This window comes from Zootoca vivipara, chromosome 4, assembly GCF_963506605.1.
Source record: "Zootoca vivipara chromosome 4, rZooViv1.1, whole genome shotgun sequence".
NCBI lineage: Eukaryota > Metazoa > Chordata > Lepidosauria > Squamata > Lacertidae > Zootoca > Zootoca vivipara.
The window spans coordinates 87,470,154-87,496,895 of NC_083279.1; the positions used below are offsets into that span (position 1 = coordinate 87,470,154).

Sequence of the window (26,742 nt, forward strand, 5' to 3'; positions counted from 1 at the left end):
GTTATTTAATAGGTTGTTCTATGCTATTAGCTTTGAAGGTCACATTTCCTGTACGGCTTCACTCTCCCCCGAGAGTATAAAGAAGCTTGTGGGTTTTCATAAGTTTTCTGCCAATAATAAATAGCGAGATGCCAATAAATCCTCCTGTTTCTTAGAACAATACAACCCTTCTGGATGCCAATATAAAAAGGGCCAATCAAGCAACGTTCAGTTCCTTATGATTTGCCATTGATTTTCATTGGACTCTTACATGCAGCTTGCCCCTTTGGCAATATTAAGGGCTACTGGGCACATGCTACATACATGCTGAAGATGCGTTCCAAAGTCGCCAAGAACCAAGGATCTCTCTCGCCTTAAAAACTGATGGCTTTAGGAGGCGGGTGTAACTGATATCAACGCTCTTAAATGCTGGAATATTTAAAAGCCCCCCCCCAAGTTCCCCATGCAGCTTCTGCCCACCTGTGCCCTCCAGATGTTTTGGATTACAACTCCATGTAATCCACATGGGCAGAGACCAACAGGCCTGGTCGGCATTGACAGCGTGACCTCGAACAGGCTGCAAAATTATCTGCAGCATGTAAGGCAAGTGAATGGATAGCTCAGTCGGTGCTGATGACACCAAGGTTGCAGGTTCAACCCCCATATAGGACAACTGCATATTCCTGCATTAAAAGGTGACCCTCAGGACCCCTTCCAGCTCTACAATTCTATAATTCTCTAAGAAGAGGTAGTTTGAGAACCACCAATTCAGTCTGCATCTACACTTTCCATTTACTGTACTGTAGAATGGCCAAACTTTGGCCACTTCCCTTTTTTGCATCTGTGTGATGTTCTGATCAAGACATACGGTACCCTTGCCCATATTTTACTGTTTAGCTTCCTTCCTTTTTCAGAGCTTGGACAATCCAACTTCCTTGCTTTTTTAAAATAAAAAAACACACAAAGCGACAGCTATGCAGTTGCCCCAAGTGCAGAATGCTCGCTGTGCAGCTGTTCGATAGCTTTTCTGGCAGATCATTGCCTGCTGAAGCCAATTCCATCTCTCACCTCTGTTTTATCCCTCTGGTTGGTTGGTTGGCATCCCTCTCTTCCCTTTCCAAACAGCATTGTCTTTATATTCTGCACCGCCTTCCTTAAACCACAGCAAGGATGGAGCGGGGAAGTAATCATAGCTGGGAGTGCTTCTCTCCCACACCACAATCCTAATGAAAATTACCCCAACCCCTGCAAAACATTTGGGGTTTGAGAAAGGCAGACTGCCCAGTAGGCAATAGAAATGTGTGTAAGTCTGGAAGTAGAGTTTCTATTCCACTTCCAGCTTTAACAGCAGTGACTGGATGCTGATAACATTGACGCCACACTGGAAGTACACTTAGAGCACTTGCATTAACTGGTACAAAGCTGGAGAAGAGAGATCTGAGATCCACAATTAGCCCAGAAAGCTTCTTTCTCACGCTCCATTGCCCTTCTACAGCCAGAATCATAGTTTTGCCTTAATTGTGGCCCACGGAATAAGATCAGAACATACCTGGTTCAGCTCTTTCTGCTGATTTTCCTGCTGTTGTTCCAAGGCAAGTATCTGAGCTTTTTTTATTTCCAAGTCCTTGATGCATTGTGCATAAGCTGACTGAAGTCTAGAAAGAAAGAAAGAAAGAAAGAAAGAAAGAAAGAAAGAAAGAAAGAAAGAAAGAAACTTATTAACAGGGAGAAATGTAAAGTACTACACTTGGGCAAAAAAAATGAAAGGCACAAATACAGGATGGGTGACACCTGGCTTGAGAGCAGTACATGTGAAAAGGATCTAGGAGTCTTGGTAGACCACAAACTTGACATGAGTCAGCAGTGTGATGCAGCAGCTAAAAAAGCCAACGCAATTCTGGGCTGCATCAATAGGAGTATAGCATCTAGATCAAGGGAAGTAATAGTACCACTGTATTCTGCTCTGGTCAGACCTCACCTGGAGTACTGTGTCCAGTTCTGGGCACCACAGTTCAAGAAGGATACTGACAAGCTGGAATGTGTCCAGAAGAGGGCAACCAAAATGGTCAAAGGCCTGGAAACGATGTCTTATGAGGAATGGCTTAGGGAGCTGGGTATGTTTAGCCTGGAGAAGAGAAGGTTATGGGGTGATATGATAGCCATGTTCAAATATATAAAAGGATGTCATACAGAGGAGGGAGAAAGGTTGTTTTCTGCTGCTCCAGAGAAGCGGACACGGAGCAATGGATTCAAACTACAAGAAAGAAAATTCCACCTAAACATTAGAAAGAACTTCCTGACAGCAAGAGCTGTTTGGCAGTGGAATTTGCTACCAAGGAGTGTGGTGGAGTCTCCTTCTTTGGAGGTCTTTAAGCAGAGGCTTGACAGGCATATGTCAAGAATGCTTTGATGGTGTTTCCTGCTTGGCAGGGGGTTGGACTGGATGGCCCTTGTGGTCTCTTCCAACTCTACGATTCTATTACAAGTCCAGATTCCCCCTATTATTTGAAAGTGTATTAAAAGCAAATTTCTTGTTTCTTTTTTAAGTAAGAACCCAAAGAGAAAAAGGGGCCAACCAATATTAAAATTATCCTGGTCTTCCCATTCATTTCTGTTTCGGGGGCACCCCCTCTCGTTTCAGTGTGCTTGCCCATCCAATTCAACACGGCATGTGCAGGAGAACTTCCCACTGTACTGTGCCTATATTTACAATAGGAACAGTGTGCACTGCTATGCATGCCACTATTTTTTGGCACGCATAGCGAACTTATATTGAGTCAGACCACTGGCTGATGAATCCAATAAAACCAATGGACAGGTTTATCCTTTTCAGTGTCTCTGCTCTGAGCATGTGTAATTTTTGCTATCGCCACCTAGAAGCACTCACTCTCACATCAACATGCATCAATTCACGCGGGGGAGACCTGTATTTTAAATACCTACTTCACACGGTTTTCTTTGTTATTTTTATACTCTTCCATTGTGGTGACTTCGTTGCGCAGCTGCTGGCACTCCAGCTCTACCATACTCAAGAGATCCTCGCGTGACTTCAGTTCATTCGTCACTTGGGCAAGCCTTGCTTCAATATTCTAAACAAAGACAAACAAATGCGTTCAAAATTGTGGGATGGAACACTGGGGCAGACAAGTCACAACAGTCCCTAGAGTGTCCACTAACAGGAACTCACCTGGGGGAACCTGACTAAGTTCCTGTTCCCCCCGATATGCAGATGAGATGGATTAGCTGGGACAAAAGCCCCTAGCCAGCAGCCATTCTCTCTCTTAGCCTTCTCTTCTTCAATGGGAACACATCTCCAGAGAATCTCCAGTTAGGATGGTTCTCACTCTTGGCCTGCAGCCAAATGGAGACCAAATGGAGCCTTACCTTACTAAGTAGTCTCCAGATGTATATATATTTGTAACTTTTCTAAGCAAGCCTGCCTTTCTGAGATTATGCTGTTAACTCAGGATGAAACTGTAAGTAAACTATCTTATTTTATAAACACTGTGTTGTGTATTTCTTTTCAGAGGGACAAAGGGGACTTTGCCAGGAAGTATAATATTGAAGTATAAAGTATAATATTATTGTACAGGTTTTAGCAAACCTGAACGCACTCGCTTTGCTGCGCACAAAAGGGGAATGTTACTCTGCTGATATTGGAAGCTTGCTAACACAAGCTTGGATAGGATCTATCTAATAATATATTATTATCCCTATCATTCCCACAAAAATAGCCTACCCAGGGATGGCTTCATGGAAGGTGGTTCTGTCACACTAAGAACCCCGGTGTCTGTAAACTAATTCACATATGCCATGGCTTGTAATAAACTTCTGAGAGATGTTGTTCCGCTCTTCACCTCTTTTTTTTATTGCTTCCCTAAGATTTTCCACTTGCAAACTTCTCTCCGCAGAAAAGTCTCTTGGAAACAAAACAAGTCCGCTCACCTCTCTTAAGCCTACCAGGAACTGGATCATAGCCTGCACCCAGCTTTGGAGAATGGGGATGCAGGCTGGGGACTCGGGCTGTGGCAGGAGGTGGTGCCAATGGAGCAGGTAGGCTTCCATCGGATCTGCCCCTTGCCCATTTAAGCATTGGGGCAATCCTTTGTTTTGATGGACGGGAGGTTGTAGTGTCCACCTGCCCCTCCAAACGCTGGCGTATCCTGTTAAAGGAAACTGGGGGGGAGTGGCCATGTCCACATGCCCAGACGATGGTCCCTGCAGGGGTCACCCTATTTGATGTAAGTCTTAGGAACCCCGCTCTGGATTGACCATGCGTCACTTCCAGTGAGCGGGCTGGAAGTATTTTGATTGCCCCATCCCCAAGCCAAACCTCCTTCATCTGTAGTCAATAAAGTCATGGCCTGTTTGACCCCCCCCAAAAAACCCCAGCCTCATGGGCCTCTTATTTGCATGGGTTGGGGTATGGGGAGGGCGACGCCTGGTCCTGCAACTGAGTATACTATCCTATGCATTCTCACTTGATTGTAAATCCCATTGAATAAAATGGGGCTTATTTCTGAGTAACTTCAAGCAGGATCAGGTTGTTAAGATTTTTTAATATGCCATCATGTTAGGAACATAAGAAGCTGTCTTATATTGAGTCAGGCCAAGGATTTTTTTTTTTAAATTTCATAAAATTGATATACCGCTTGATTTTAAAAAAAGAAAAGAAATACCCTCAAAGTGGTTAACAAACACAATCCATCCATAGAGAAAGGTGACCAGCACACCTTCAAAGGAATGATACTAGCAGGAAAGGCAACAATAGCTTTAGGTTGGAAAGATAGAGAAAAATGGACAGTAGAGGTCTGGACTAATTATCTGTTTGAATTTATTCAGTCAGGCATCGTGGCAGTAACGTCACAGGAAATAGCATGGAAGGCCAAGTCTACTGTGATAAGGACCAGATGGAACCCCTATCTTCAATGGATAACAACTACTGGACCAGAAGACATTCAGTGGAAATTGAAGACATTGTGCCCGTGGCTGAGGACAACTGTTTGAACCCTCCCAATGGATTATGGGTTGGGGAGGAGGTGGGAAGGGAAAGGAAAAATGGTACGGGAAATTAAAAATTGGAAGGAGAGAATATAATGTATGTAAAAATTAGAATCATAGAATCATATAGTTGGAAGAGACCACAAGGGCCATCCAGTCCAACCCCCTGCCGAGCAGGAAACACCATCAAAGCATTCTTGACATATGCCTGTCAAGCCTCTGCTTAAAGACCTCCAAAGAAGGAGACTCCACCACACTCCTTGGTAGCAAATTCCACTGCCGAACAGCTCTTAGTGTCAGGAAATTCTCGTTCTTCAATAAAAATCTTTAAAAACAACAACAACAACAACAACAACAACAACAACAACAAAACACAATCCATCCTGCTCAGTATTTACATTGACTGGCAGTGAGGGCTTCCGGTGGAGGACACTTTTAGCTCTACCCAGAGATGCCAGGGATTGAACTTGGAACCTTCCGTGTTGAAAGCAGATGCTCAACTGTTTTTATGTGATGACCACACGGAGGCTTTTGGGGGAGGAGTCTACATACAGACACACTGGGCACAATGCAATGCAGAGATAGACTTGGAACCTGGTGTTTTGGAAAGTTCCATGCAGAGACCGCTTCTCAGTCCCTACATTCAACATCCAACTCTCGTATCTCATTAACAAAACATATGTAGGTTTTAGATCAGTTTAACTGCCATGGCTTTCACCAAAGAACCCTGGGAACTGCAGCTTGGTGAGAGCAAGAATTCCTTCCTAGAGATCTCTAGTCCTCCATCACATAAATGCATGCCCAATATTTTCTTGGGAAAGGGAATGACTGTTTAAACCAATTTAAGCCTGTAATTTAGAAGCCGCCCCCCCCTCCAAAAAAAAAAATCTCCCAGAAATACATTAACTATATTTGGAATTATATGTTTTACTGTTATGGTAAGTGGTAACCGTGTTATCCACAAGGCAAGCTACACCATATGATGGTAACAAACTAAATTATATCAACAGCCATATCATCCGTCAACAGGAGAAAGAGAAAGGCTGCAGATTTTCAGCATTGAAACGTGAAAGTGTGGGAGTTATTGCTTCCATTTATTTGACTACATTTCAAACTTAAATGCCAAACTTTTGAAAGCGTCTGAAATAGTCATGGCGGTGACTCACAACTCCAAAAATGATCTGCTGCGATATGGAAAAACAAGTGCCTTGAGAGGCAGAGAGGCTTTTTGGAGACGTTTCTCGAAATGGTAGAAGGGGAAGGGGAGAACTAAGTACACTGAATCCTATATGAAAATTAATGAAGAGTGTCAGGGTTTTTACGACTACTCCTGAGTAACGACCTTCCACATGCTTGTCTTTCAAAAGTCTTTATTAGTGGACATTATTTACAGTGTAACGAGCTGCTGGTTTCGTGTCTCCTCATTCCGAATCAGAATCCGGCACTGCCCCTTTTCGCGACTTTGACCAACATAAAAGCCTCGGGACAGTGAATCTCCTCCCCTTTCTCCTCCACCTCAATACCGGTGTCGGGGGGGGGGGCAGAGTCTACAGTCTGCCTTCTGCCTGTCCACCCTTCCTGCCTCTCTCTCTGCCTGTGGAGCAGGGGCTCTCCAATGCTGCCAGAGCCCTGGCACTCCCTCTCCGTCTCCTGACTCACTCCTTCAGACCCCGCGCTTTCATGACTGCTTGGAGACGGGCTGCTAGTGATGAGGGGGGGAGTTTCTCTGTAATCCCTCCCCCTTACAAAGAGATTATTCACTGACCACTGTCCTCTACAATTCAATAGTGGTTCCATCATAACCTTACCCAAACATAGGTGAGGTGTTGCACAGAAGCAATCTACCCATGATTAGAAAAAAAGGGGATCTCTTTAAAGGGATGCCGGTCTCACAAGATCATGGGAAGACCATACAATGGTGAGGTGTTTTGGCTTGCTTGTTCACTTCTGCCCCAAAGTGAGGGAAGGGGGAGGAAGCATGTGAACCCCAGGGTCATTCCTAGAATCATAGAGTTGGAAGAGACCACAAGGGCCATCCAGTCCAACCCCCTGCCAAGCAGGAAACACCATCAAAGCATTCCTGACATATGGCCGTCAAGCCTCTGCTTAAAGACCTCCAAAGAAGGAGACTCCACCACACTCCTTGGCAGCAAATTCCACTGCCGAACAGCTCTTACTGTCAGGAAGTTTTTAGGTGGAATCTTCTTTCTTGTAGTTTGAATCCACTGCTCCGTGCTCTCTGGAGCAGCAGAAAACAACCTTTCTCCCTCCTCTATATGACATCCTTTTATATATTTGAACATGGCTATCATATCCTCATCTCCTCCCAGGTACAAGCCCAACTCATAGACCCTATGCACACAGCCAGTTCAAGCTGATTTGCTGCCACAGGTGAAAATGACCCTCCCCTCCAATGGCAACCACTTCCGGCTATTCTGAAGGGGCTGTTGAGCCATTTATTTGCAAGAGGAAATGGAACGCAATTAGCAGAAGGGAGGGGGTACAACCCCTTCAAGTGCTGCAAGGAGCCCAGGCAAGACTGTACCACCTTGACAAGGTAATCTTCTTAATGAGCCTGGAACCACCTGTAATTCTGCTACTCCCATGCTTTCTAAGTTTCCCCATTGCCTAGCTCCTTTCCCGCTGAAAGCCCACTCTTTAGAGGAAACATCAGTCTGGAGAAACCCCGAATTGCAGTTTGCACCAATTGAGCGCTAAAGAGCAGTTTTCCTGGGGATGGGTGGAGCTGAGAGCCAAGAGGCTCTCAGAGTTCAAGGGCATATTCCTGCCAGGCAGAAACACCCAAGGAGGGTATGAAGCAAAGCGGGAGAGGGGTTGTGTCAGGGGCAAGTCCAAAGGGCCAGAGGTTTCTAACACTTGCACTAGACAATACTGGGGAGAGAAAAGTCGGACGTGCATAGCTATTTTTAGAAGCAGTCCTACCATCTACTATAATACTTATGACGCAGCTATCTGTACTATATGGTGTTTTGGGTAGCTGCTGTTGTTTCGCCCTCTGCTGGTCCTTTTATTTTATCTGAGCTTTAAAAGATGCAGCTGCTTAGCAAAGTGGACTTGGGTAGGAAATTACACATGGTTATAGCTGGGGTACTAGAGTCTGTTAGTGAATATTAGAAACTAAAGAATGGTGGTATTTATATAATATTTGGGATATGAAGGGGAAATGCAAGCTGCAGAACTGGGCCAGGCATGGGCTACATCAGGCATCCCCAAACTGCAGATGTTTTGGCCTACAACTCCCAGGATCCCTAGCTAACAGGACCAGTGGTCAGGGATGATGAGTATTGTAGTCCAAAACATCTGGAGGGCCGAAGTTTGGGGATGCCTGGGCTAGATTATGCAAACCAGGCTGGCTGGGCTAGCTGAGTGCAGAGCTATTAAGCCAAAGGTTTTCAACCTTTTTGAGTCCACGGCTCCCTTGACCAACTGCATTCTTCCTGCGGCACCCCTGTGGGGCTCAGGAGCCCAGTTATGTCACCCCTTGCCTGAGGGCAGGCAGCCTCTTGCCCTTTTTCAAATACCCTCCCTTGCGGAGTGTTCCCTCAGCCTCCTCTCCTCTCCCCTCTCCCTTGGGAGTCCCTCTGGGCAGCCACTGCTGCTGCCCCAAAGAGAGGTGCCTCTCCCATTGCTCCACAAAGGTCTGGGAAGCATCCCCTGGCCAGTTTTTAGGTGCCTGCAGAGTTTCCACACTGGTGGAAAACCCCTGTATTAAGTGACAATAGGGAGCTAGGTGCTGGAACATTTAAAGGGAAAGGGACCCCTGACCGTTAGGTCCAGTCGTGACCGACTCGGGGGTTGCGGCGCTCATCTCGCATTATTGGCCGAGGGAGCCGGCGTACAGCTTCCGGGTCATGTGGCCAGCATGACTACGCCGCTTCTGGTGAACCAGAGCAGCGCACGGAAATGCCGTTTACCTTCCCGCCGGAGCGGTACCTATTTATCTACTTGCACTCTGACGTGCTTTCGAACTGCTAGGTAGGCAGGAGCAGGGACCGAGCAATGGGAGCTCACCGGATTCGAACCGCCGACCTTCTGAACAGCAAGCCCTAGGCTCTGTGTTTTAACCCACAGCACCACCTGTGTCGCTGGACCATTTAGGGCAATTCAAAAAGCTATCCTCTCCCCCCCCCCCTGCTCAGAGGAGTGGACAGAGGTTGCCAAGGGGTGTGTGTGTGTGTGATGTTACAGGAAAACGTGTCCATTACTTTTCTGTCTTTGCACCTTCTCGTGGATCTTTCCTACAAAATCTGGATATATTTTGGATTCAAAACTTAGCGTTTCCCCACGAGTAAGCTTTTGGTGGAGGTGGCAGGAATGGTTGCATCAGAATCGGCAAATAAGGACCAACCTCCCCATTTCCCACTCCTCTTTTGACTTGTTCCAGTCATATCCATCTACATTCCAAGCAGCTGCACCTCCCAATTCATTCCCACCAATCATCCCAACAAGCAGGGATGGGGGAGAAATTAAATATGAACCTACCAGATTTGCATTTTCTGAAACAACCCACCCCCACCCTCCGAAACAAACAGCTATCTGTTTAAATTTGCACTCCTTCTGGGTCCTACCACCAAGTAAGGTGCGCACGAATGCATGCACTAAAGGGTGCAGAGAAAACCATGCCTTAGCAAAAATTGTTGGAAGAACTGGACATGGAGAAAGGGGTTTATTTCCTTCCTGGGCACAAATCACAGTCGTAAGGTCAGCCGAGCCAGTTGTTGTGACAATGGCCCAGTGCCATTTATATATGAGATGAAAGCATGCCAGCTCACGACTTGGTCCATAAGTCTGTCCATGAGAGGGAGTCTGTGTTGCATCTTGAACTGCTGGAACAACAGAAATACTTTCTACTTACCGTATATGCATCTGTGTCTGCAAAGCCTACAAGCTATATGTATATATATATATATAGACCTCTGGAATTGTATTAGCGAAGCTTAATCTTCTGCAATGGTAAACTATTTTGGACCTTAAGCTGCCTCTGTGTGTTGACTAGAACTGGGGGCAACATCTGCTACCTGGGGATCTCACGCCTAAAATTCCCAACATAAATGACGTGCAGAAGTGCCTTATATTAGGGAAGGTTGCAATGAGAGGCAAAACTGCAGACAGTGGCGTAGTAATGGGGGGGGGCTCCGCCCCGGGCAGCAGGCTGGGTGGGGCTGACCACCTCCGATGGCCGCCACGCGACGCAGCCGCCGCCATCGAGGAGAAGCCCCGATGCAAGCGAGACTGCCTCACTCCGCGGCTTGCTCACGGGGTTTGCCGCGTTGCCACGTTGCATGCCTCCTGTGTGCGCATGCATTGTCTTTCACGTGCATCGTGCATCATGCGTCATGATGCGCGACGCATGCGCTCGATGGACACCCCGCCCCCTGGCGGGGTGCCTTCAGGTTTGCCGCCCTGGGCAGCCAGGCGGCTAGCTACGCCGCTAACTGCAGATGATGAGAATTTGCACTGAAAAGCTGATTAATATTCATGTGGACATTTATTTTTATTAATGGCAAACCATGTGGAAATGCGGAGAACTCAAGACTGAAAAAAAAAAGAGAAACGGAAGTTGATTACTTCACCCACCCTTACTCACAACCCCGACCGGCTGTCCCATTGCTCGTTCTGAACAGCTGCTGCCCACCAATCACACCAAATATTCCAAAGCAACCCTGGGATTATTATTACTATTACCAGTGCTTCCCCCCCCCCCAAAAAAATATGTTTAGGGGTACTCTCATTTTTTACTCAAGAAAACCACCATTTTATAGTTCAGATCGGGGGAAATAAATACAGTAAATGGACAAAAGTACAAAGATTCACAAAATGTTTAGGGGTATGCGTACCCCCAGAAAAAAGCACTGACTATTATTATTATTATTATTATTATTATTATTATTATTATTATTATTATCCCGTCCATCACCCTACGGTGCTAGGGTCGGACACAGCAATTTAAAATCAAGAGCAGTTTAAAACAAATTGCAATCACAAGAGTAGGGTACATACCTCTCAAGTGTCAAAGGCCAGGGTAAATTAATGTAATTTCAGCATAGGACAAAAACCGTGCAGTGAAGGTGTCTGATGCACCTCTGTAAGGTGTGAGTTCCGCAACTTATGGACTGACCACAGAGAATGCCCTCTCCTGGGCATACCTGCCAAGTTGCTGTCGGAGAAATAAGGGACCGGGCCGGAAGTAGCAGACCGGCAGTAGCACTGCCGCCATTTTGGAACTGGGCGGAGCATGCTCAGAAGTGACTTTTGATGCTGCTTTGCCCAATTCCAAAATGGCCGCCACGCCAGAAGTCGCACTGCAGCCATTTTGGAACTGGGCAGAGCAGCATCAAAAGTCGCTTCTGAGCATGCTCAGCCCAGTTTCAAAATGGCCACCGCACCAGAATAAACCGGGGGAAAACAAAAAAATTCCATTTTTTCAGCTAGGAACAGCTGGAAAAACGGGGATTTCCCGGGGAATACGGGAGACTTGGCAGCTATGCTCCTGGGACATGCACCCCAGCTTCTGAGGGTAGAGGCGGTACCAAGACACACACACCCCCGGCTGATCTTAACCCCTGGGAAGGTCTTTATTACCGCCTCTTGGTCTTTACCTGGCACTTCCTTTGGTACATTTTCACTTCCTGCTGGAGCTTTAGGTTCTCCTCCTGCAGCCTGTTCCTGCCGACCACTATTTCGCTCACGGTCGACTTCAGTTTTTCCATAAAGAGCTCGTTCCTTTCGGCGGGTTCCGCGAGGACGTCACGCCGAACGCCGGGGTGCTCGGTTTGGCACTGGCTGCAGGTACCCACATCGTCTTGGCTTAGCTCCTGGCGGCGTGTCTGGATTTGACAGTGCTGCGCTTGCTTCTGGTGAGACAAGGAAAACAGCCCGCATGAAATTCATCTCCCTGCACAGAGGTGCCTCTCCCCTTCTGTGAATCGCCTTCTGTGCAGAAATGGAGAACGCCGAAGCAGAAATCCGACACAAGTTATTGTTTTTGGATGGCAGGTTTCTGGCGTAAGACTCGCTACCAGACTTGTACGCTCCCGAGACTTGGCCCAGGCTACCACTGTGGTCCCTAGTGGTCCCCAAACATTTGACCATGGGGAAGGCAGATTACACAGGACAGATCTACACAACTGCAATGGGTTGCAGGCAATTCCCTATAAAGTGAGAGTGGGGTGGAGATTTAAAGGACGGCACGGTGCTACCCCCTATAATCACTCCTTCCCCGGTTAATTTTTCTCCTGGGAGAAAAGTGCCTGAGGACTACATAGGAAGCTGCCCTATGATGAGTTGGACCATTGCTCCATCTAGCTCAGTGCTGTCTGCACTGACTGGCAGTGGCTCTACAAGGTTTTAGACAATATCCTCTCCCACCCTGACCTGGAGATGCCAGGGACTGAACTGGGACCTTATACCACTGAGCTGAAGTGTTTCTGCTCACAGTTACAGGGATTAAAAACAGGGCCAAGGGAAAACTTCTGCTTCCTACTCCTGCACTTTTAAATCTCCCTGTCCTCCCACTTTTTTTATTTTTAAACCAATTAATTGTTACTAGTTTTCAAAAAAATTAATGAATCTACATCCATCTCATACAATACAAATTTAAAGTTGACTTCCCCTCCTGTTTTCTGCAGTGTTTCCCTACTCGTCCCTTCTTGCTGCATCCCAGTGCGTACCATCCTTTGCTTAAAATAGCTTAACATCTTCTCATTACCGTATCTTTTCCAGGGGTCGGCAAGGTTTACCTTGCTGGGGCCGGTTCACCCCAGCAGAGATCCCTCCGTGGGCCGGATTGCATACACGCCTGCAATTTCCTGAGTCTGCACCATAGCTGCCAAGTCTCCCGTATTCCCCGGGAAACCCCCGTTTTTCCAGCTGTCCCCAGCCGAAAAAACGGATTTTTTTGTTTTCCCCCGGTTTATTCTGGCGCGGCGGCCATTTTGGAACTGGGCGGAGCATGCTTTTGATGCTGCTTTGCCCAGTTCCAAAATGGCTGCAGCGCGACTTCTGGTGTGGCGGCCATTTTGGAATAGGGCAGAGCAGCATCAAAAGTTGCTTCTGAGCATGCTCCGCCCAGTTCCAAAATGGCAACAGTGCTACTTCCGGTCTGCTACTTCCGGTCCATTCCCTTATTTCTCAGGCCGGAACTTGGCAGGTATGGTCTGCACCTGTGCAGACGCGATTTCCGGCGTCTGCGCATGCGCAGATGTGATTTCCGGCACCATGGAAGCGAGTCCCCCGTGCCATGGGCCTCAGATTGCCTACCCCATATATTTCCCCTTCATCCTTTTCTATCGACTGTTCCCAGTTTTGTGGCGATTTGCACAAGCCGAGATGGATTGTGCTACGTACTTTCGTGTCCAGCCGGTGGAGGTTGGACCATTGGGACTAAGAAGGCACTGCCCCACCAACTGCAACCCAAACCGACCGGGTCTACTTCCCTCCATTCCAGGGTTATGACACCAGCTGTCCACTTCCTCTTCCTTAGCCTCATTGTTGCCTCCTGTGGAACTCAGCATGGAGGAGGATGGAGACAAAACAGGAATGAGTTGGCCCTGCCTGCCATTGGCTCTAGCGCCACCTACTGCCAGTCTCCCTGCCTTCTGCCCTACCAGCCCTAATGGGCACCAGCCGCCGCCCCGGCATGCTCTGAACACATCCACACCTGCAATTGTTGCCTGTTTTGAGGAGGCTAGGAAAGCTGATCTCAAACAGTAAGAACATCCCAATACAAATGTGACAATGGCTACACGTAGTTAAACCCCTTGCATGACAGAGGCACATAATTTATCCATATAAGAATAAAGCCCTCGTCACCTGCTACGTTTGTTTTGTTTGATTATGTTCCATTGATTTTGCTGAGAGTTCCTTACGTGCCTTTTTTTTTGAGGGCAGAAATACACTTGTGACTCTCTGATTGACACCCAACGAGCCAGGCTGAGAAAAGATGTTACTATGGTAATTGTGCTGCTCCGAGAACGCTGGACATCTGCTTTATCCACATCAAAGGCAGAGTCCATTAAATCAGACAAAAAAAAGGAAAACAAGAATGACCCAGTCCATTATTCTCAAGCTCGTTCTTCTAATCCAATACTCTGTAATTTAGTAAACCCTACAGAGTGCATTGAGCAACAAAAATAGGGGGTGGGTGGGTGGCGGCGGCTAATTGAGCCCGAGTATCATAGGAATTTTAAAGGCATTTTAGACTGTTCCGAGGGCATTTCTGCACAAGTTATTTTCATGCGGTGCTCTTATCCCCATAATCTACACAGAACTCTGGCTGGCGTTTCCCAGAATTCTGAAGCACTTCCCCATCTCCTTGAATGAACATGGGATGCTACTTTGTCCTGAGTCAGTCCACCTAGCCTGGGATGCCAATAAGATTTCCCAGGCCGGGTATATTGTATGTGGCTTGCTCCCCACTGCGATCTACAGTGGTACCTCGCAAGACGAGTGCCCTGCAAGATTAATCTTTCGCAAGACGAATGCGTCTTGCGATCTGATGGTGACTCGCAAGACGAATTTGTTTTGCGAAAAATTCATCTTGCGAATCGCGGTTTCCCATAGGAATGCATTGGAATTTAATTAATGCATTCCTATGGGCAAAAAAAGAAATTTCAACGCATTCCTATGGGAAACCGCGATTCGCAAGACGAATTTTTCACAAAACGAATTGACTTGCGGAACGAATTAAATTCGTCTTGCGAGGCACCACTGTATTTACAAGACCTGCTGCTCATGTACATATATTAGCATAGCCTACCTCAAAGGGCTGTTGTTGCCGATATTGATATTATTCATTTATTATTTGATTTCTTAGCTGCCCTTCCCCTGTAGGGTCCCAAGGCAGGTTATAACGCTGTAAGATTTGTTATTAAAAAAACAATTTAAAGGACAAATTACAGTCACAGGAATAAGGCAAATTCTCTTGCAAAGATGAAAGCATGGGGAGGGGAGGATAATGTACAGAACCTTGAGCCCCAGAGTGGAAAAGCAAGGCGTGTGTATACATACCGTGTTTCCCACTTTTTAAGACACCGTCTTATAATTTTTTTACTCAAGAAAATAAGCCTATGGCTTATTTTCGGGGGGTGTCTTAGTATGGTTCCTGCCTCCTCCTGCCGCGACCGGCGTTGCTGCTGCTGGGCTGGCAGCACTCTGCGAAGGCAGGAGAAGCCGGCCAGACCGCTGGGGGGGTGGGGTAGAAAAAAGTTCGGAGCGCGTCCCAATGGCAGCACTCCTCATGCGCCACAAAAGCTACCAAACAACTGGGGGGGGGGAGGTTAGAAAGGTGGCCGAAGCGCAGCCTTATGGCAGCGCTCCTCACACACCACAAAAAAGACGCAGAAAACTGGCAAACAGCTGGAAGGGGCTAAAAAGCAGCAGCGGCCACAGCTTTAAATGGCTGGATCGCGCCTTCCGTCCCGCGCCTGCGCTGCGCGCCAGGTTTTGCCCGATCCGTCGGGGAGCAGGGAGCGCTCAGAATCTGGTGAGGGGGGTCTTTCTTCCCATTTGGGCGCCCGAGCATCGCCGCTCGAGAGACCGGAGGCTCTCGGCGGAGTGGTCTGGAGGAGCGATCGCAAGCTCTTGGCTGGCTGGCTCGCTTTCTTTTTGTTGCTCACGGAAGGCGGAAGGGGCCAGCAGGGCTCCCGCCACCGTCAGTCGCCCCGCCGCCCCTCTGCCTTGGGCCATGCAGCCCACAACGTTCCGGCAGCGCGGCTCCCGCTGCCGTCAGTCGCCCCGGCGGCGCGGAAGGGCCAGCGGACCTCCGGCCGCCGCTCTGCCGTGGGCCATGCAGCCCACAATGTTCTGGCGGCGCGGAAGGGGCCAGCAGGGCTCCTGCCGCCGTCAGTCACCTCCGGCCGCTGCTCTGCCTTGGGCCATGCGGCCCCAGAACGTTTCGGCGGCGCGGCTCCTGCCGCCGCTTGTCACCCGCCGCTGCTCTGCTTCGGGCCATGCGGCCCCACAACATTCCGGCAGCGCGGAAGGGGCCAGCAGGGCTCCCAACACCGAGGGGTTTCCCCGTCCGGGCGCTCGAGTGTAAAAAAGTTCTGGGAAGAGTGGGGAGGCTCCCAGCGCGGCTCGCCTGGCGACGCCGAAAGAGGGCCGAGCGCGCGGTGCTTGTGCCTCCTCCTGCTTCTCCCCCCCCCGCCCGTGTGAGAAATTAGCAGTTGAGGGCGAGGACGGATAGAGAGCTGCACGGCGCTTCAGCAGCAGCAACACCAGCAACCAGTTCCAGGTGGCTCGGGGTATGGCTTATTTTCGGGGTATGGCTTAATTCCGCAAAAGTGTAAAAATCCTGCTACGTCTTATAAAATGACTACGTCTTAAAATAGGGGAAACACGGTACATAACGTCATCCACAGCAGCCCCCTTGCTTTAACTGCAACATTTCTTGGTTCTGGTATTTACAACAAAATACCACACAAAATACCCCCCACAAATGTTTGGTCCCAGCAAATGGTAGCACTCCTGAAGCTGCTATTAGCTGCAGAGAGAAAATACATTTGCACACACACACAAGCCCATCTTAGGAAACCCAAAACCAGGAGATCTGATCACAGATGTCCACGGTCGCCTGTAGTTTGGTCGAGAGAGGGTAGAATCCTCAAAACCCACCCACCCCACACCTAAGTGGATCCCCTGGTTAGAGGGGCCCTGCTAGTGAACAGACAACAATCTCCGGCACTACTTATTTCACAACAGAGATTGAGACATTTACATTTTCTTATAACATACAGACGTTTTGTGTACTTATATCAGAAAATCCTTTAATGACACTGCGTTTCAAACATTTAGAGCCTGACTTTGCAATGATATCCACATAGCCGTTTCTGAAAAGGTGTGATTTTACTATCCAAAACCTGCACATTTTTAGGTACAATTTCTCTCTGAAAGTAGAAACAGCAGCATGGTACCTGAAACAGATTGCATTTCTCAGACAACAGTTTCCGCTGAGCATCTAATGAAACGAGGTGGTTCTGATACAGCGTTTCTTGTTTATCCCACTCTCTTGATTTTGCTCTAAATTCCTGAAAAAAGAAAAAAGAAAGAAACCCACAAAAGAAATGAATCACATCTCTATATATGGATATTCTTTGTATACAACCAGAAAAATAATGTATGTTGCAATTTCAAGTATAAAGCTAATTTGGTTATTTACAACAATTAACAACAGGGGACAAATATTGGTGGGGAGAAAGAAGTAAAAGTATAAAACGAGAACTTGAAAAGCACATTGTACATAAAGAACATAAATGGGTCAATATACATGGTTATTGAAGTAAAATGTCGGGAGCACTTCAAGTTATTGCATTAGATGCCGTTAAGCTATTATTTATATAGTACAGGTACTTGCAAAGTGGAAAGCACTTTTGCAACTATTAATAATTATTAGTATTTAAATCAGGGGAGGGGAGCTTCCACCCTTCCCATCTGCCCTGCGGGGCTGTTTTCAGGAAGCCCCACTCATCTTATACAAAACCTGATGTCAGGTGTGGGACAGGTAAGGGCAAGATTTCAAAGGGACAACTGAAGGCTTCAAAGGGAAGCATCACCTGGCACCACTATTGCTTCTTTAAATAATATTAAACAATATTAATACTGGATCTATAGGATGGCAACACTGGGGAGGCCATTTTGCCAAATATTCTCCAGGGGAGAATCGGCTAAAGTCTAATCGGCTGTCACATGGAAGATGGAGCAAGCTTGTTTTTCTCCTGCTTTGGACGGTAGGGCCTGAATCAATGGCTTCAAGTTCCAAGAAAGGAATCATAGAATCATAGAATCATAGAGTTGGAAGAGACCACAAGGGCCATCCAGTCCAACCCCCTGCCGAGCAGGAAACACCATCAAAGCATTCTTGACATATGCCTGTCAAGCCTCTGCTTAAAGACCTCCAAAGAAGGAGACTCCACCATACTCCTTGGTAGCAAATTCCACTGCCGAACAGCTCTTACTGTCAGGAAGTTCTTACTAATGTTTAGGTGGAATCTTCTTTCTTGTAGTTTGAATCCATTGCTCCGTGTCCGCTTCTCTGGAGCAGCAGAAAACAACCTTTCTCCCTCCTCTGTATGACATCCTTTTATATATTTGAACATGGCTATCAAATCACCCCTTAACCTTCTCTTCCCCAGGGTAAACATACCCAGCTCCCTAAGCCGTTCCTCATAAGGCATCATTTCCAGGCCTTTGACCATTTTGGTTGCCCTCCTCTGGACACGTTCCAGCTTGTCAGTATCCTTCTTGAACTGCGGTGCCCAGAACTGGACACAGTACTCCAGGTGAGGTCTGACCAGAGCAGAATACAGTGGTACTATTACTTCCCTTGATCTAGATGCTATACTCCTATTGATGCAGCCCAAAATTGCATTGGCTTTTTTAGCTGCTGCATCACACTGCTGACTCATGTCAAGTTTGTGGTCTACCAAGACTCCTAGATCCTTTTCACATGTACTGCTCTCAAGCCAGGTGACTCCCATCCTGTATTTGTGCCTTTCATTTTTTTTTGCCCAAGTGTAGTACTATACATTTCTCCTTGTTAAAATTCATCTTGTTTGCTTTGGCCCAGTTGTCTAATCTGTTAAAGTCTAATCTGTTAAGGAAATTGCTCCTAAACACTGAGGACCAGCTCCGAGTACCTTCTGGTGGTTCCTTCACTGCGAGAAGTGAAGTTATAGGGAACAAGGCAGGGGGCCTTCTCGGCAGTGGCGCCCTCCCTGTGGAACGCCCTCCCGTCAGATGTCAAGGAGACAGAGAACTACACAACTTTCAGAAGACATCTGAAGGCAGCCCTGTATCGGGAAGTATTTAATGTTTGGTGTTATATTGTGTTTTCATATGTGTTGAAAGATGCCCAGTGTGGCTGGGGCAACCCAGCCAGATGGGTATGATAAAAAAAATAAAAAATGATTATGATCCACCATAGCTACATGGTGCCTCCATGTTCATGTGAACATCAGTTGTGGCAGACAAACAACATGGGAGGACTGCTGCCGTCTTAAGTCATACCTGCCAAGTTGCTGTCGGAGGAATAAGGGACTGGGCGGAAGTAGCAGACCGGAAGTAGCGCTGCCGCCATTTTGGAACTGGGCGGAGCATGCTCAGAAGTGACTTTTGATGCTGCTTTGCCCAGTTCCAAAATGGCCTCCGCGCCAGAAGTCGCACTGCAGCCATTTTGGAACTTGGCAGAGCAGCATCAAAAGTCGCTTCTGAGCATGCTCCGCCCAGTTCCAAAATGGCCGCCACTGCAGAATAAACCGGGAATAAACAAAAAAATCCGTTTTTTTAGCTAGGAACAGCTGGAAAAACGGGGATTTCCCGGGGAATACGGGAGACTTGGCAGCTATGTCTTAAGTATATTTGGCGCCATGGTGCGATGGATCCCTCCGGCGCCCCTGCCCTGCCCCGTTTCCCAGCGCTGCAGGCAGGCGGCCGAAGCTGCGCAAGCGGGCACAGTGCACAGCGCAGCGGGCGGGCGCACCTCCGTGGCGGGCAGGCACCCTGGCGCCCTGCGCCACCCAGCCTGGTCATAGGGCCGGCCCAGCTGCTGCCTTCACATCTTTATGAGCATCCCACCTGGCTAGCCAATGTTGGAGAAAGACTAGATGGACCTTTGATCTGATCTAGCAGCGCTCTTTTTATATTCTCCTGTTATCTAGGACAAAGTCCCATGAAACCTGGGGCATTTATGAATGTGTGCCTTCAAACGGCAGTAGCATATTCCCACGCTAGTTCCTGCCATGAGGTTCTTCCCCTTCTGTACTTTTTCATGTCTGCTTCGGAAGGGAATAAACAACTGCTGCTCCTCTTTGCTTTGCTTTCAGACTAAGAAGAAAATGCCGTGTTTACTCTTCGTTCTCTCTACTGAGCAAAGGACAAAGCTGCCTATCTCAGCTGTTTCAGCCCAGGACAACTGAAGTGGCTGCCCACTGTTCCAAAAGCACTCTCTTTCGGAGGAAGCCCTGGGAAAGCAGCGGTAAATTCCTGGTGGCAAAAATGTAGGAGACAAGGACAGATCTAGAGAGAAAAAGCCAGCAGTAAATCGGCAATTAGGTCGCAATGCACACACCACTTCAGTAAGAAACGGTCACCAAAAGCGTGTGTTTAGAATCGTAGCTAGTGCCAGTAAATATTCCCCTCTACCTGAAGAACACTGTGCACCAAACAATTCTCTATAGCCACGGCATTTAGAGCCTGCTGTGACAAACTACAGTTGGAGACAAATGATGATGATGATGTTTTCCCCCAGAGAGTGGAAGTATATTCCTTGTGGTGTGTACACTGGTTGATTTTCTGCTCCTGAGAAAAAAGGGGCTAAGCAGCTTTTTTTTTGCACAGTTCTAAAGACGGGCAAAGAGGGGGGGTACAATAAAGGAGATTCCGACGAAACATCAGGAAGAACTTTCTGACAGTAAGAGCCCCTTGGGAGGTTGTGGACTCTCCTTCCTTGGAGGTTTTTAAACACAGGTTGGATGGCCACTTGCCATGGATGCTTTAGCTGAGATTCCTGCATTGCAGGGGGTTGGGCTAGATGACCCCTTGGGGTCCCTTCCAACTCTTAGACTCCACCAAAATACGACACTGGCGGCAAGGAACAGTCCTAACCCTGCTCTCGGCAGGATTGAACCTGGCACCCCTGCCCATCCCCTGACATCGCCCAGTGATGATAGACAAATAGGCCTGGTTTGGGAGAAAATGGCCTTGTAGGTCCAATGGGACCCTATGAGGGGCTAAGACTGGCCCTCGGGGGTCTTCCCCCCCTTCCCCCACAACAGAGGTGGTGGTAGTGCAGAGGGATACAACTGAGAAGAATCCTGTGGTCACAAGGTGTACTTTTGGAAATCGAAGAAGAGGAGGAAGAAGAAGAAGAAGAAGAAGAAGAAGAAGAAGAAGAAGAAGAAGAAGAAGAAGAAGAAGAAGAAAAGAAAAGAAAGAAAGAAAGAAAGAAAGAAAGAAAGAAAGACGCTCCTTTTGATACAGGAACTGACCTCCAATTTCTGGTTCAAACTGCTCAGCTGAAATGGGGGTTCTTGATTTTCTGTACATTTCTCCAAGCTGTGAGCTTTTTTTTGTTTTAATTGGTGCAGCTGTAGCTTCTCGTAGCTTTGTGTCAGCTTGGCAAACTGGAAGAGGAATGAACGTCACAAACACCTTATTTTTTGCCTCGGTTTTGGAGGTGTAATTGGCAAACGCAGTCAAGCTTAAATGATCTAATCAGCCATCTAATCTGGGTTGCTGGGTTTTTTTATTTAAAAAAGTACAGTTAACTTACGCACATTCAAGTACAGCAATTTACGTGCATTTAACTGGCGCACATTCAGCTTTACGCACTTGGCAAATAAAATAAAAAAGGGAGGCGGAAAGGAAGCGGGCAACCAGGAAGAAAGTCTTTGGCAATCCCACCCCCCACTGAACTGAATACATTTCGACTATACTTGATTTCGGCTTTATGTGCTATCCCAGGAATGCAATCCCAGCAGAAATTGAGAGCCACCTGTACCAGCTATTACAACTAAACAGCTAAGGGTAAACAAGCCGGTGCTTTCATACAACCTGTGGTGTTAATTAACTGCACTTTTAAACACAGATTGCCTGGATGTTTGCTTTATACTACCATGCAGAGTAGAGCTTTCCAAAATCTGCATCATGACACTTTAGTGCATCGGCTGCGGTGTGTAGATGTGTCGTGTGAACGCTCCCCATGCTCCTCCCAGGGGTGGAAAGGGGATAGTTTAACCTGTGGCTTGCTACTAAAACCGATTTACTGTGTTGCGAAACGATGCATGTCTCAAAAGCGTGTCCCCAGCATGAAAAGTTTGGAAAGCTTTGATGTACAGGGATGTCTTGCCTGGTGTTTGTAGGAATTGTTTTGCATCAGTTTAGCGCCATCTTGTGTTGGTGCTTTAATGGTTCTTCAGAGTTAAGACAGCAGGGTTAACTAGCCTGATGCTGATCCTGCTGCCAACACACGAGATCGGCGGTTCGAATCCCCGCAATGGGGTGAGCTCCCGTTGCTCTGTCCCAGCTCCTGCCAACCTAGCAGTTCAAAAGCACACCAGTGCAAGTAGATAAATAGGTACCGCTGTAGCGGGAAGTTAAATGGCGTTTCCGTGCGATCTGGTTTCCATCACGGTCTCCCGTTTGCCAGAAGCAGTTTAGTCATCCTGGCCCCATGACCCGGAAAGCTGTCTGCGGACAAACACTGGCTCCCTCGGCCTGAAAGCGAGATGAGTGCCGCAACCCCATAGTCGCCTTTGACTGGACTTAATCTTTTTTATTATTAGCAGCAGCTTCAAGGCAAGCTGATTCTCACTCGGATGACAGCATGGAGGGGGGGGGGACACTCCCTGCACAACATGGTCCCAATCCAGAGCAGTGCCCCTTCCCATGGCAACTATATCAACAGACTGTGGTAGTGGCCCAAAGGGCCATAATGAATGTGATAATGTGAACCCCTGTAAATCCTTGAATATGCTTCTACTAGAGAAGTTGTGGTAACCTGTTGCTTTAAGAAACTGATGGTTTGGCAAGATGCTGTCCCCCACTGGGACAGAAGGACAGCTAATATGTCAATCACAAAGATACAGCTCATAAGCTGGAACATAAGTTGATACATGGTACAAATGGCTACACGTAACTCAGGTTCCCAACATGCATACTAACACAATGTAACAGACCACGGTGAGAATCAAAGTTTAGTTAGCAATGCTTATTGTGCATGCGTATTAAACATGAAATGAGGTAATGATGTACAGTGGAACCTCGGTTTATGAACACCTCGGTTTACGAGTTTTAGGTTTACGAACACTGCGGACCCATCTGGAACGGATTAATTCACTTTCCATTACTTTCAATGGGAAAGTTCGCTTCAGTTTATGAACGCTTCAGTTTATGAACAGACTTCCAGAACCAATTACACCCATGCTTCGGGTTAAGTACGCTTCAGGTTGAGTACTCCGCGGACCCGTCTGGAATGGATGAATCCACTTTCCATTACTTTCAATGGGAAACTTCGCTTCAGTTTATGAACGCTTCAGTTTATGAACAGACTTCCAGAACCAATTGTGTTCATAAACCGAGGTACCACTGTACATGATTGGTTAAAATTGAAATCCTTTGTTTAAAATGTTATAAATACCCTTGCCCGGACCCTTGGGCGGGGTTGCAGTTTTGTGAAAAGATTTGACTGTAACCTACCGGTATTGCTTTGCAATAAACAACAATGGACTCCTAACTCCTCTTGGCTCTGAGTTTTATTGGCTTACCACAAGACAACCATTTTTGGCTTACCACAAGACAACCATCGGACATGCTAAATGCCAATATGCACTTAACATGACTGGGTCTGACAGGGTGGTCCACATTTGACATCCCCTCCAGCCCTTGCACTGCTTTTCTGGCTAAGCAAGGTGCTGGGCTTTGGGAAGCAGGCGTGAGGGCTCTGACAGGATCCTGCCGCCTTCCCAAAGTCTAGTTAGCACTTTCCCAGCTTTGGGAAGAAGGGAGGGCCCTAGGAGTCTGTCAGGGCCTCACACCCCCTTCCCCTTCCCAAAGCCAAGCGCCTCGGTTAGCCAGCTTAGGGAAGGCAGTGGGAGGCCTGAGAGGTGGGAATCAATTTTTTGTCTTGCTCCCTCCCAACCCCTCACGGCAGGGCAGTGGTTCCGTGTCAAAGCACTCTTGTGGCCTGCTCGGTATGAAAAGTTGGGCTGCCCCCTGACTCAGTACAGTACATCACAATTTAGGCAGTCGCTGAGCAAGTTACAAAGCAGCCCACAACCCACTAAATGTAACTTGAAATATTATGAACTGTAAAATAGGAATACGATTCCCCCTTCCTTACTTGATTCTTCAGGGCTTGAAGCTGCGTGTCATAGTTCTCAGCCATCTCGTATTTTGTCTTTTGCAAACTGTCCAGTTTCTGCCTCAGCAGCCCAACCTGTATTTGAAGTGGACATGATCTTGGGCATCAAAAGAGTTCCAAAAGCCAAAGGAAATTTTTAAAAGCACAAAGATATCACTGCTAAAAAAATCACAAACAGCATGCTATTAACAATAAATTGCAAGTTACAGGCACCACATAATACCCATTCCACATTTGTAAGACCTTGATATTTTAGTGCACACCTGCCCTTGGGAACTCCCTGCCTATTGATATAAGGCCTTTGCTGTATGCTTTTCAGCACCTGATAAAAACATTTTTGTTTCGATAGGCCTACCCAGATGCATGTTCTGATCCATTTTAGTTGGACTGTGAGAATTTTACTACAGTTTCATCATAAAGGGAGGTCTATGAATTTTCTGAAATTTTTCACTTTCCCCTTACAAACCTTTTGCATTTGATTAAGGCTCAAGACGTTAGATTTCATGCTCTGAAACTGCCTGACTGCAGCCTAAGAGACTAAATCAAAATAAGTGGGTTTGAAGTCTGTGTCTGAAAGGCACACAGTGATAGATCGAGGCTATTTATTTATTTATTTATACCCCGCCCATCTAGCTGAGTTTCCCCAGCCACTCTGGGCAGCTTCCAACAGAATACTAAAATACAATAGTATATTAAAAAGTAAAGCTTCCCTAAACAGGGCTGCCTTCAGATGTCTTCTAAAAGTCTGGTAGTTGTTTTTCTCTTTGACATCTGGTGGGAGGGCGTTCCACAGGGCGGGTGCCACTACCGGGAAGGCCCTCTGCCTGATTCCCTGTAACCTCACTTCTCGCAGGGAGGGAACTGCCAGAAGGCCCTCGGAGCTGGACCTCAGTGTCCAGGCTGAACAACGGGGGTGGAGAAGTTCCTTCAGCTATACTGGACCAAGGCTGCTTAGGGCTTTAAAGGTCAATACTAAACAGCGTTTCCATGTGCTGCTCTGGTTCGCCAGAAGTGGCTTTGTCATGCTGGCCACATGATCTGGAAGCTATATGCCGGCTCCCTCGGCCAATAATGCGAGATGAGCGCGCAACCCCAGAGTCGGTCACGACTGGACCTAATGGTCAGGGGTCCCTTTACCTTTTACCTTACCAACAGTTTGAATTGTGCTCGGAAACATACTGGGAGCCAATGTAGGTATTTCCAGACCAGTGTTATGTGGTCTCGGCTGCAGCTCCCAGTCACCAGTCTAGCTGCCGCATTCTGGATCAGTTGTAGTTTCCGGGTCACCTTCAAAGGTAGCCCCACGTAGAGCGCATTGCAGTAGTCCAAGCGGGAGATAACCAGAGCATGGACCACTCTGGCGAGACAGTCTGCGGACAGGTAGGGTCTCAGCCTGCGTACCAGATGGAGCTGATAAACAGTTGCCATGGACACAGAATTGACCTGCACCTCCATGGACAGCTGTGCGTCCAAAATGACTCCCAGGCGGCGCACCTGGTCCTTCAGGGGCACAGTTACTCCATTCAGGACCAGGGAGTTCTCCACACCCGCCCGCCTCCTGTCCCCCCAAAAGAGTACTTCTGTCTTGTCAAGGTTCAACCTCAATCTGTTAGCTGCCATCCATTCTCCAACCGCTGTGCAGTTGGGAGTGCAGCTGAGATTATCCTAATCTAAGAGTGTTCTCACAAACTAGTAAATGTAGATATAAATGTAAATGTGTTATTTCTTCTCTTTATGCGACTATTAAAATGCCACTAATTTGGCTTGTAATGAAAATAGGATCTCGGGGCAAGGGGATTTTCGTCAGGGCCATGTCAGAGCAGAAAGGGTTAAGCTCCCCCTCTCTATCCTATTGGCCTTGATCCTGCCTGCCTCTCCAGAGGCTGCTATTTGCAACTATAAAAACATTCATGCAATTGTTTGGCCTTAAGAGTGCCTATGAAGTTCTGAACTAGAGCTAATGTATGTGGACACAAGTGAAGTGCACGTCAAATCATTGGGTATCACATGTGTACACAGCACAATTCAAAAGCCATGCCGTAATAGCTGTGCACTCTACAAAAATATATTTTGTACGGAGTAATTTGGAACATTCTGTTGTTGTTGCTGCTGCTACCTTTAAATGGAGCCTTTCCCGGATGGCAGATTTGCAAGGACAGCAACGGACATGCCAGGTGGAGATGGCTCCAATTTGATCAGGAGACAGGAGCCCTCCAAGCCAACAGAATGGATCTTCCATGTGATGTTGGATTTTCTGCAGAGCAGCACCATGAAAATACGAGTTCATCTTCAAAGAGAAATTTAAAGGCAATGGGCACCTGCAGATATGGTGCTGCTACTTTCTTTTTATAAAAAAAAGTCAGGTATGTTGAGTTCTTAAAAGAAATGGAATAAGCACAGGGGAAAGGCAGGAGAACGATTTGATGATAGGCACCCAGTACAAAGAACAAACAATGGGTGGCAAATGAACAAAATTCTAGAGCAAATACCTAGTGTTATGTACTGAGCTGAATCATAGAACAATAGGATCCAGAATCAGCAGTCTGATTGGTCCGCAGGAGCCACCCAATCCAACTCCAGGTGGAAGTGAATCTGCAACCTGGTTGGCCTGCAGGAGCAGCCAATCAGGCGGCTGGCAGAAGTGAATCCGCAACCTGATTGGCCTGCAGGAGCAGCCAATCAGGCTGCTGGCAGAAGTCAATCCACAAACAGATTGGCCCACAATCACGCAAAGCCCATTGTGTAAATAATGTATATAAGCAGATGGTTTTGGAAAAAGGGTATTCTTCTCCTCTTCTTCTCCTTGATGACTACGAGCTGAATAAAGAGCATGAAATTCACTCTCGACTCTGAGTATATTTCACCTAGTGTAGCAGCATTCTTGC

At 47.3% G+C, this 26,742-nt stretch overlaps 1 protein-coding gene across 1 annotated transcript in view; it reads right to left on the reverse strand.

Annotated features, from left to right (window-relative positions):
• DEUP1 (deuterosome assembly protein 1) overlaps positions 1-26,742 on the reverse strand; it is a 63,092-nt gene that overhangs the window by 21,696 nt on the left and 14,654 nt on the right. The window contains exons 4-9 of the mRNA XM_060273882.1: positions 23,837-23,932; positions 20,985-21,119; positions 16,914-17,027; positions 11,601-11,855; positions 2,923-3,068; positions 1,529-1,634 (exon numbers count right to left, since the gene is read on the reverse strand). Of these exons, the coding sequence (XP_060129865.1) occupies positions 1,529-1,634; positions 2,923-3,068; positions 11,601-11,855; positions 16,914-17,027; positions 20,985-21,119; positions 23,837-23,932 (852 nt within the window). The remainder of the gene's footprint in view (positions 1-1,528; positions 1,635-2,922; positions 3,069-11,600; positions 11,856-16,913; positions 17,028-20,984; positions 21,120-23,836; positions 23,933-26,742) is intronic.